Source organism: Platichthys flesus, chromosome 17 (genome assembly GCF_949316205.1).
Source record: "Platichthys flesus chromosome 17, fPlaFle2.1, whole genome shotgun sequence".
NCBI lineage: Eukaryota > Metazoa > Chordata > Actinopteri > Pleuronectiformes > Pleuronectidae > Platichthys > Platichthys flesus.
The window spans coordinates 7,431,381-7,444,132 of NC_084961.1; the positions used below are offsets into that span (position 1 = coordinate 7,431,381).

At 40.5% G+C, this 12,752-nt stretch overlaps 1 protein-coding gene across 1 annotated transcript in view; it reads left to right on the forward strand.

Annotated features, from left to right (window-relative positions):
• Positions 1–12,752, forward strand: part of csmd3b (CUB and Sushi multiple domains 3b) — a 317,162-nt gene that overhangs the window by 186,091 nt on the left and 118,319 nt on the right. Inside the window, exon 7 of the mRNA XM_062410450.1 lies at positions 9,419–9,496. Coding sequence (XP_062266434.1) covers positions 9,419–9,496 — 78 coding nt within the window. The remainder of the gene's footprint in view (positions 1–9,418; positions 9,497–12,752) is intronic.

The window sequence follows — 12,752 nt, forward strand, 5'->3', positions numbered from 1 at the left end:
CCTCACCCTCTCTTCAACCTCTCCACACCTCTCTCCTCCCCCTCTCCTCCACCTCTCCTCACCTTGCCCCTCACCCCTCACCTCACTCTCTCCTCGCCTCTCTCCTCATCTGACTCTTGATTGATTGACTGACAGCCTGACCACTCCCCTTGAGATTACCTTTAAATAGTTTGAATTGGTTTTAATTGATCTTAATGAAGCATGGATCAATGTGTTAATGAGGGGCGTCAGTTTGATGGGTTAGTTGATTAATCAGTGGAGGAGCTCTTAACCAACTTGGGATGATTGACTACTTCCTGTCAGCCGTCAATCTCCATTACTTTGTTGGGTTTCAAACACTAGAGAGACACGTGTCGGGGGCTGAAAGAGTCACTGCAAATGTATTTCTTCACCACTTGTTCGAGAAACCTTTGCTAAAATGTCAATAGACATATTTTCACTTTTCTTCTCATCATTTTAGCCTCATTAAAGCAGTTTGACAAGAGTTAATGCATTATCTGGATTTAGCAGTCGTTTATCACCTATTACTTCACTAAACTTCAGTGAATGCATGTCAACGGCGTCAGTATGAAATGAGGATGGATCAATATCCTGAATGAAACGTTGCCAATGCCACGGCTGACATTGTGAGATGACTGATGGATCTGCTATTGATTTCATATCTCGTGGAAACTCAACATACTGATGAAAACGAAAATAAACAGACAGATTGCTGCACTTGCATGAAGAAACCTAAATCAATAGTGTATCTTAAAAATATTATTTGAATTTTATTCTGTTTATTCCAAATGATCTTTGCTGTTCTCTTTTTAATCGCCTGCATTACTTTCTACACCGTAAGGTTTATTTTGTAATCAACATTCTTTGTATATTCATCAACTTCACTTCCCTATTAATAGTTCCACTTAATGATATTCCAATTAATTTATTACTTAGAGTGTGATACCACCCTGAGAGCCAAATGTTGTTCTGGTCTATTTAATTCAACTTGGCGACAGGAACTTTTTTTTTATAATTACAAAGCTCATTGGGTTAGTTAAGTTTTGTGGCAAACACTAGATGAAACAAACGTTACAATCTAAATCCTTGTTGGCAGGGTTAGTTTAGTTTGTAAGACTCCGGTCTGAGACCTCAGAGGGAGACAGTTGGCTGTAGGTGCTGCCAGTGAGCTGGACACACACTGCGTCCGTGTGTGTGTGTGTGTCTGTATGTGTGTGTGTGTGTGTGTGTGTGTGTGTGTGTGTGTATGTTTAAGGTCAGCCACTCAGCTTACAAAAGCCTCCTCCTTCTTCTGCTGCCCAATTATGAAGTTCTGAATTAATAATACTCTCATAATGATTATTATCCAAGAGAAGGGGGTGCATGAGGGGTGGCAGCAAAAAAAATGAAAGAAAGATTGATCTCGCAACAGAGAAAGAAGCTGAGAGGAGGTGGAACAATGGTGAGGAGATCCAGAGAAAAGGCATAACAAGACGGATGGATGTCAGAGAGAGATGTTCAAGAAAACTACTTATTAAAATAATTAAATACAAAAGTTGGGTACATTACATTACATTACATTACATGTCATTTAGCAGACGCTTTTATCCAAAGCGACTTACATTTTTAGAACACTCATCATTTTTATGAGGGGCCATCTAGGGGTTCAGTATCTTGCCAAGGACACTTAGGCATGCAGATGGGATAGAGTGGGATTCGAACCGGCAACCTTCTTGTTGCAGAGCACCCGCTCTATCCCCTAGGCCACGCTCTCCCCCCAGGCCACGCTCTCCCCCCATGGTGGATTTTATCGACTTAAATCACCATTAATTGATAAGTGACCATCTTTCTTTTATACTGATGGTTAAGATTTGCTGTGATTTCTGACCCGCACTCATTATTTTAACCATTATTCATCTGTAAACAACTGGTCCCTGAACACCACTCTACATACCTGCAGCAGGTTTTGACAATCCTCCAGGCCGATCTCAGAAAGAATGTTTTTCACCGCCTTGCGCGCCTTTCGGATCTTCTCAATGTTTCCCACCGGAACCTGATACATTTTACCTCACAGGCCTGATAAAAGACACAAATTGTAATGGGACAGAGCATTAATACACAATTATTACCATGCTATGATAAATGTATGTTTACTAAATAATGCCTCTACATTCAAAAGCATGCAGCAGTGAGGTCACAGGACGGTAACCACTCTTTCAGTGTGGTAACTTAATTAAACACTTTGTGACGCTGCTTAGATTCAGCTGCTCGGTGAGGGAGGACTAGAAATAAAGGATTAGAATAAAACAGGAAATTGGAAAATACTGAATAAATAAATAAACAAAACGGTGAAAGGAGACACAATCAGTGTCAAAAGCTGAGGTCAGTTAATCCATGCTATGTGTTGTGTGTGGTTGTATGTGTGTGTTTCTCTTTGTATTTATAAACCAACCAGGCAACTTCAATTTGATTTCATCTAAGAATAGTTTGAAATATCGTTGTTAAATGTCCAAGATGCTGTAAAATCACCAGTGTATTGTAGTCACCATCATTAAGTAATAAAATAACAAACTGCAGCATTAACATCCTCATTCGGACCCACACTTTCCTGTATAAATAAAAAACACAACATGCCTGTGTTCAAATCACAGCGACACAACAGTTGTTGTGCAACAGATGATTTCACTACGAGCCTCCACGTGAATAATACATGAAACCTCGCACTTCACTGAGATAAGATGAGAACTTGCAGCCAGTTAACGGTGTGTGTTCGGATCCCAGTCAACCCCCTGTGCTAACGCTGCTGTGTGTGTCAGCGTGTGTTGCCCACATCGGGGTCACCACAGCAGCGGGTCAGTGATCGGGACGCGCCTCCTCCTCCTTCTCCTCCTCCTCAGCATGGATATTTACCTTCGTCTTATTTCCCGTGAACGTTTGCGTTGATCCGATACCCCTACACTTTTATTTGAGAATCGTCATGTCGAAAGCAAATTCTAAATCATAAGGATGTTTGACGTACACTCTGTTTACAACTCAGGCATAGATACCTTTTACACTATCAGGTGTCTGTGTGCACGAGGTGAGTTGTACTAATCACACACAGACCTTTAGTAAATGATCACAAAGGCGTATGATTACTTACCAGTCTCTCGTCTTTGGAAGTGTTTTTGATTTTCGAAACAGGAAATGCCAGTGAAGCTTGCAGCTTCTCTTAATGGCTAGACCCAATTCACTGACTTAATTGGCCGTTTGAATTCTTAATTGATGTTTCAAAAAAGATTCACAAAGGCAGCGTTTTAAAACACACCCTAGGCCGTATGGTGATGGAGCTCAATTAAGGGCATTAACCATTTCGATTCCAGTTTCTCTCCCTAGGACATAGTGTACTTTGAAAAGGGGGACATTATTTCTGTATATACATAATTTACATTCAATTCCTCCATCTCAGGCAGTTATATTAATATTTACTGAAATCATCAAATATCCATAAATGCCAACATTTACATCTTAGATTAAATACTATGAATATTAAAGATGAGTTAGTCTGACTAATTTATAGACAGGCTTTAATTTTAAATTGTTTAATTAGTGTTTGTCATTCATTTCTCCAACGTTTGGACTGTTGTTTCTATATCTCTCTGCTCCTGTCCGTCATCTTTACAGCTAAATACAGCACAACCATTAAGTGTCCATTAGCATGTTTAATTAAAGCTCAGTAATTATTCAGCTATGTCAACATCTCCAAGCTTTTCCACCTCAGGATCAGAAATACATGTAATTACTCTCTTTTACATATTTCTGTAAAGCCAGTGTGTGATTTCTGAGTGTGTTCTGAAGCACGCTATAGGGTCCTAATTGGTAGGCTATGATTAAATCTGAGTGGATGTATTTCTTTACCATTGGAAGTACTGGATGCTTATTTAATCATCCTGGCACTCACAACGTGTCCCCGGGGACTGTATCCAAGCTAAGTGATGCATTGCATTCTGGGACTAAACTTTCAGCTTGTAGGTCAGTATTGTAGAAGGTAAGTCAACAAAAAACTGTAGGGTCTCCAAGACGTGTAGTGTAAGGTTCAAAAGTAGAAATGAAAAGCTAATAGATATGTATAAAAAAACAACGAAAAAAAAAATGGATGGAAACATATTCTCTTGTGGAGGTGATAACCGAGCTGGATCCTGTGATGATCAATCAACAAATCACATGGTTTTACCTTTTTTAATGAATGTAGCTTCTTTAGATAGCGTTGTGATAATGGACACGTGCTGGCTCAAGGGTTATGGGCAAATGTGAGGACCACAGTTTTAAATGTGTGGACAGATTGAGAAAGCTGTGGCAAAATCCTGAGTGATGCCCAAAGTTCCCTTGAGCAAAGTACTGAAACCCAGCTGCTCCATAGCAATATGTTGAACTGGCTATGTTACAGTTATACTCCAACCCCCCCAGCACATGCACCCGTAACCTCCAGCTGTAAAAGTGAATGTGTTTCCAGTCATCTTTCCCTGTTAAATAAAAAAACAACATGAACATCTCTCCCTCAAAGCTCGAAACCAGTGAATCATGTTGCCAAATAAATTCGGAATTGTCAACAGCCATAGGAATAATGAATGGGAACACGGTTTTACAGTGAGTTTACGATTTTATTTTTTCTCCCTATGCAATTATTTATAGCAAGGAAAAGCCGTGGACACTCTCCAGCCAGTGAGTCATGGATGCTTTCAGTCAATGAGTCACGTATTCACTCATTTATCCATCTGCTGTCATTCTGGTAACTGCTCCTCCAGCAAGTAAAAGGCCGAAGTACAGAAATAATAGCATTTTTAAAAATTGAATGATGAAAATGTTTGTGCATTTAAATAATTTATAATTAACTAGACCCCTCCCCTGGGCAGTGATCATCCAATCACAGCCTGCCATCTTGCTCATGCATACTGTGCTGCATTAAGCATTACAGGCAGATGCACACTGTGTACACCCTGGAAAACCTTCCTTTTATCGTCCAAAGATGAGATATAGTCATACTTCTCCTTCTAGATCATAGGTACACTCGCCTCCATCCAATCCGTTATTTACCATTGTGTACTCGTTCATCGTGTCTGTTTGTTTAGTTTCTCAACTGAATCCGTCCAAATGCAACAGGAACATTTGATCCAAAGCGTGAATGGGGTTTAGCGAAGGATGAGGATTAACTTGAGTAGATGTTCTGTGATCACACTATCTCGCACGGTACAGTGCCTTAAACTACACCCCCTACACCTGGCTGTGGATGTGTGTGTTTGTGGATTATGCCACTGTGTGCGCCCGTGTTTGTGTGCTTACGGTATGTATACGTGTCCTCCTACATGAGTGTGTTCCTGCAGATACAGGATTGTGTGTCTGAATTCTCGTCGGAGTGGGTGTGTGTGTGTTGGTGTGTGTGTGTGTGTGTGTGTGTGTGCGCGTGTCTATTTCAAGTAGATTAATTTATCAATATGTGCCTCTTTGTATTTTTCATTATATTTCGCGAAAGTGTATGTGTGCAGCTGTATTTATTTGTCCGTATCGATCCATGCATAGGTGCAGCTGCATTTGCATTCAGGTGCTTTGTGTGTCTGTGCGTGTGTGTGTGTGTGTTTGCATGTTGTCAACGCATTTGTCAGGTATGAACAATCGTTTGCCTTCCCCGCGGCAGGACCTACCAATCACGGCCCTCCATCATCTCTCTTCATTACCTATTCATGAGTTTCTGTGTCTGCAGGGCTGTGATTGGCTCTTAATGAACAACTGACGGCAATATCACTCAGCCAGTGCTATGGCAACAAAATAAGTCAGTCAGTACAAAAGAATCACCAGTCAACCCCTGGTACCGGGACATTATTCAACTGGAGCACAGAGACAGCCGACCCCTGAGGGAGGTTGACATATTGGATATTGTCGACAGCATGGTACCTTGGATACGACTCTCATAATGTCTCAAATCTACTTGTGATCAACTGCACACATCTCGAAAAAGCTAATTACCTTGGATAATTACAGCCAGGCTAAAGGAGCACATGGAATATGGAATATACCAATATGTTTTTTGTGTAAATGTATGCCTATGTCCTTTTTCCTTGTCGGGGCTTGACTTAAGAATCTGTCAAACTGAGTGCAGACACACTGCCGGCCTCCAGGGGTTCATACCAGCTCATAAATCTATGAACTACGCCCTTTATCATTTTTCTTATTATTGGGGAACCATCACTGGCTTCCATTGTTGACTCAGTCCTCTGCTGTCGCTTTATCAAAAGGGTTGTTAGCACTGGGATCATTACAGTGTGTGTAGCAGAGAACATACTTGTTTGAATTAATGCAAATAGTTTGCCTCGACACAATCTGGGTATGTTGCGTGATTGTTGGTCTGTGGTTACAAAACCATCAAATCATCTGAAGGGCGTCCGACAGCTACCCTCGTTCACTGATTGTAATTGCACATATATGCAAATGGGGGCAAACTCATCATAGACGGAGGCATGTGCTTTGTAAACAAACCACTTGGTCATATTTCCTTGTTAACGTAACATTGGAACCAACTTAATAAACAGTTACACAACAGAGCAATTGCCCTGTAATATAATGTCTTGCTCTTAACGTAAATGTTTTCCGTTATTAAATAATGCTTTTGTTGGCATTCGAAATATTCAGTAGATTCCATGTAAAGGAATAAAGTTATTTATTGTTCTGGGGAGATTATTCACTTTCTTACAAAGAAGTAGATTAGAAGGTTATAACCAATGTAATATTTGCCTATTCGGCTTTAGCCTAGTTAAGCATTAAGATTGAAATCCATTGGAACCTGGTTCTGTCTGGTTCTATAGGCAGTTAAAATATGACATCGTTTTTTTATACCTAATAATTAGGAAGGTATGGTTTTCCAACCATCAATTATCTATCGCTCTTATCCTTTGAGGGTCACAGAGAGGAGCCAATCATAGCCCAAAAGTACCACTTCTATATTTCCTAAAATTGCTTTCAAATGTTTGAAATTAAAGGAAAGTAGAATAAAATAAATACATTTTAACAGAGCCTTGATACAGGGATGGATTTGCACTTGCAAAAAAAAACACAAATTTGACTTTTAACTATATTTGGCCCAGTTTCCCTGATTTGGCAGCTTACTGGTGAGGAAATACATTTCCAACCTGATTTGAGGACTTTGATCTAGATCACAGCTTCCCCTGGTTGTTGAGTAATAAGTCTGTTTATGAATGTCCTTAATTTTCATGTGGGATATTTTCAAATACAAGTCTGTGAAGCAATTACGTACAAATATATTGTTCCTACCCTTTATTGTCCCATTGATGAGAATTCAATCCATTGACTGATGGAGCAAAGGCTTGAGCTCAGTGCAAAGCAATGGTCTCACTTCCCCGTAATCAGAGGTTCTTATGAGTTACTTTTTCAAGTGCAGCTGTCTGTCGCTCTTCCAAAGTGTTTTTTGAAATGACCTGAAAACATGAGAATAACCAGGCGAACGATGAATCACTGCTCCGAGATATCAAAAGCAAAAGACACTCTTCTGAGAGATTGCAGATATTGTGTTAGATATCACTGTGCTGCCCCCCCTCCCCTCATCTTGAACAGCCATGATCCAATTTGAAAAAAACATTCTAATGGTGACATGATTGGAATTGTCAACATTATACAGCCTCATTATAAAGGTCTAACCTATTGTACTTCAGAACTAAGCAGTATTCAATATGTGTTATCGTTATAATTGTAGATCATGCCTTTCCCATGCAAAAGCATAGGCTAAAACTTTGATCCCATGCCGTGACCTTGTCCTTTGACTGATTCTATGAGATAATCTGTAATCAATAGGGCGACCCATCCTCACCAGTGTATTTTGCAAACTTAATAGGTTATCGCTGTAACAGACGAAAGATATGGATTTGAATATACCGGCTCGGGAAACGGGAATTGATTTCCTGGTCCCTCGGTTAACATGAAGCTACAGTTGAATCCCAATTAGAAGCAAATTAACTGAGGCAACATGTTTTTATTTTGACAGGTGCCACATGTGTTACTTCTTTTAAATGAAGAAAGTCATGATGCTGCATCTTGTTCAGAATCCTGAGTTTCACTTGCGGTGTATTTATGCCAGAAAACTATAAACCAGACATATTAAATGTAGTTAAATATACATATTAATTGAATTACCGTAAACTTTTATAAAACGGACTAATTTACAAATATTAACACCTCTTTTACAAGATTAATTAAGCGTCTAGTTGCACATTGTTTCTTCTAAATGAAGCGTTTCTACGCTGGGGATCAGAATCTTTCTTCTTTTCACACAGGCACCTGCTCACACTCATCCAGCTGGAACTACGTTCAATTATTAGGCTTGAAAACACAATAACGCACACACCTAGTTAACACTCGGCCACTTTACATTTGATAAATCGTTAGCACATGAATCGACATGGTGTAATTTCAACACTGTAACCACAGCACCACAAGCACGCGTGTAGCCGCTGTAAACTACACATGAAGTAATTTAACCGGGTCGAGTAGAATACCACTGATGTATGTGCTCATGTTTAACATTAGGATAAATGTGGCACATTATCTCATCTGCCATTTGTCAAGCGTTTGAAAACCCACGTCTGTCGGGCTCCCCATCAGACATCCAGCAAAGTGACTCGTCACCGAACTCAGTCATTAAGCACCAGATATATTTGCTTTTTGCGTCTTAATTATTCATGTCGTTAATGTGTTCATTTGTTCTGACTGGGCTCAGCAGAAGAAGAAACCGGGAGGGAGTCTCACTGAGATTACCTCGGGGGTGTTTTATTCCAACATGGACTCGAATGCAGCTCGCACCCACTCACTCTGTCACCTGCACTCTATCTCTCCAGCCATACATCCTGTGCTGCATTAACATTCCGCGTGTCGTCGCCTGTCTTTGATTTACTCTGATTAAAGGAACCATTTATTTTCCCGACGCACCCTTATGCGAACGCTTTGATTACAGAGCTGCATCATCGCCGATTTGATTAAAGCCGCAATTTTCATATTTTGCCAGCTTTTTTTGTTCGGAATGTGATGGCGCTTTCCAGCAGAACACCTCGACTTCTGACGTGTATGTCTGAGTGACAGAGAGAGAAAGAGAGAGATTAGGCTTTTCCTGTGGCCAAAAACTCCTGGATGGTCAATCACTCCTCCAACATTCCTCCCTCTCTCCTTTCTCACCTCTCTCCGCCCGTCTCGCTGTTTCTTCAACCATCTTACAAATTTCCTTTGCCTTTGAAACTTCCTTTTCCACTGTGCTCTTCTCCCTCTCAGCATTGTGAGGGAGAAGAATCTGCCTTTTACTAGTATTGCTATTATTATTATTATTATTATTATTATTCCTGCACCGGATCTCATCTGTTCTCTGATTTCTCTGCTCTTCTCTGTATTCTGTTCTCCCCTGCAGTGAAGCGATCGGTAGATTTTAAATCGCGGGGCGTTAAATTATTCCCTGGCAAAGACTCCGGCAACAAGTTTTCAATATGTGAGTTCACATCTTAATGTCACTTTGGCTAATGAACTAACGTGTGATGGCTTGGTTTGGCTTGGACTGCATTTGCATCTTGTTTTATCTTATATTCATTTTTTTGCTTTTTATAAATTGTGTCTCTTTTAAAAGGCTGTTGCATCCCAACACGATTGATATTTGATAATAAATATAATTTTGCAGACACACAGTGAAAAAGTTTCTGGCTTCACATTAGAAATGGGAAAAAAATTATCCATGAATGTGTTGAAAGTGCCACAGCCTTTACAAGAGCCTGCTGCTGCTATTCTTGCCTACTTATTATGTGTGTTTTTTGTTGTTGTTGTTGTTTGTTTTGTATATGTGTTTTGGTCATGGTGTCTGGGTTTATGCATGCTCCTTCACGGCTTTGATATATCTATCCCCTGCTTGTTCTGATAAGATTAATCACGGTTGGTTTTTGCTTGCTTTGGGCTTGTTCAGGGAATGTGAATCAGCCTTTGTGATATTGTTTACCCCCCCACCCTTCCTCCCCCTCCTCCTTTCCTCTTCCTCTCTTCTCTTCCTTTCGATTCGACTATAATGCCCAGGTCACCGAGGGCATCGATGCAATCTTTTGTGTTTATCACCACATCTCTCCAGCACAGACGCTAATGGTGGGATTATAAGAGTCCTTCGCTATTTAAAGCACTCTATTGTGGATTTATTATTCCAATCTTTATACACATTATTAAAATCGGTCCACACTAAATAGGTACTATATAAGCTCGCCCGTTACTTGACTGCTCTCCACAGTTTCCCAAAACTTTTGCAAAAATCTCATGTTGTAGGAATGAAACTCTTTTGAAACCTCTTAATCAGCCCCCCCGAGGAGTAAGGGTGCTAATGGTTCATTGACGTCCTGAGCACACGAACATTATTAAATTCCGTTTTAAAGGCCTTTCAACACGCTGACATTGGGCGAACATGCACAAAAAGCATGAAAAATCTCTCCCCAGGAAAAGAGCAGCACCATTGAAAGTGAGATTTCCCTCATTGAAGCTGTCAGCCGCCTGATATAGCCTCACATTAGATTTATTTTGCGTCTAATTAGCTCTATAATTCCTTCTCACTCCTTTGTCTCTTTATCGCACCTCTGCTTCTCGCCTTTTCTCTTTCACACTCGTACACGCACATAATACCTCGCACATTACACTCACTCAGCGAGGTCCGTTGTTTGTGCGCTGCAGATAATGGTGATTGCATTTGTGTAATTTTCTTTAATTACACGGAGCACATTTTCACAGACAGTTGTACATACTTATAAATTCTAAACGTCCATATATAGACATATATAAGCACCTAGAAGAAGAAAAAACAAACACACAACACATAGGCATCTATACAAGGATAAACACAAAAGAAACACCCACATTTGCACGTGTTTCGACCCTGCTGCTTCTCCGTGTTGTGAATCGGTTTGCATGCTCGTTCTGATTTGACATTTGTGGTTTATTTTGCACTTTGTGTTTGTGTGAGCATTTGCCTGTGTGTGAATCTCTTAAATACTGTAAGAGCCAATGGAAAAGCGATGAGCTGAGCGCAGACACACGCTGCGCTGCAGATTCATCAGGTTTCACCCGACAGGTTGCACAGTCAAGGTTCATGTTTGATTTCGCAGATGTACGAGTTTGTCAGTTATTAGCCGATATGCTCCAGTGTCTCCTCCACTGTGTGACTGGTTTAGCTCTCCAGTGTAGTGTGTCTCAGTCTCTCTGTGTTCATATGTGTGGGGAAGTGTTTGTGTGTTTGTGTGTTCATACGACTCGTACTGTAACCAGTCCCTCTGTCGGGGTGTGAATAGTCCAGATGGTCAAATTAGTCGCTCCAACAAAGCAACAAACTATCTACTCCAGCAAATACACACACGGACAAACACACACCGAGCACCTGCTGCGTTTGCTGATACAGACTAAACATGTACATGAGTGCTGGTCGGACAGCTCAGGCAGCCCGGGTGGAAGGGGGGGGAGGTGTGGAAGCAGAATAATCACTCAGCTTGAGTCTGCTGCTCCTTATTGAATCATCTGGCATCAGCGTTTCTGTTTGAAAAAAAGATAACGTTTAACTTTTTATGTATTAGTTTTCACAAAAACATTTATTTTGCAACAACTGCCCCAAAAAGACCTGGGGATAGAAACAATTAAATACAAAAATGATCAGATAATAATAACAATTAAATAAAAAAAAATTGTTTACAAAAATAAAGGCTCAACATTGCCATTATGAAATGGTATTCATGAACGGGGGCTATTTGGGTAAATAGCCCTGTTAATGAATACCATTCCCTTAAACATAGCACAGTGTTTTCTTCCGTCAAGATCCATAAAGCAACACAAATATTGCAGTGTTAAAGAAACTCTATCTGTAGAAAAATATATATATATATATGGATCTGCCCCCTTTTCTGCAAAAAGCATTAAATTGGATATTGCCCCATGCCCTTTACCTCCACTCAGTTTGGTTGGAATCTGTTTTTGTGGATTTTGTCTTTAAATTGTCGTCTTTGGAACGATGCAGTGAGAGTTGCTCAGATGAGATGAGCGGTGACTTATTATTACAGCAGCAAAAAACTGTCGACATCAGAGACGACAACAGAGAGGACAACAGAGACGACAACGTGACGAAGACTTTCAACTGATCGGCTGAAACTATGTTAAAAAAAACCAACAGAAATGGGTCCTGACGCGATCGTATTCAATCGTACCAATCAAATAATAATCGCCAGACGGCAGCCACAGCCACAGTTGTCGAGGTGCTGCCTTCAAAACAAGCTGAATGGAATACTACACCAACGTGCATGATTAGCGGTGTTTCTCCCCTCATCTGAACATCAGTCTATGTGTTTTAAAAATCAAAATACCCCACGGGGTGTTTTGTTCGCTGTATATCTGAAGTAAATTAGCGCAGCAAGACAGTTTCTCCCTCTAGTGATATTCGACTGACACCAGAAATTAGGGAAAGGATGAACAACTAGAAAAACACACTCAGGAATCCTCAGAGTGGCCTAATTTCACTTCCATTGGAGTGAATGGAAGATGAGAGGAGCTCAAGGATTATTTAAATAACTTTACTCTCACCCCGATCTCATTAACAAATACAAGGGATCCTATCATGCGAGGCCCGAACATTTTGTTAAAAAATAGGTCGTGGTTGTGCCGCGGCTCATTAGGATACGATGTTGCTGCCGATGCTTTACTTTCGTGCCAGCAAGAAACGTCTCCGTGGCCCACGA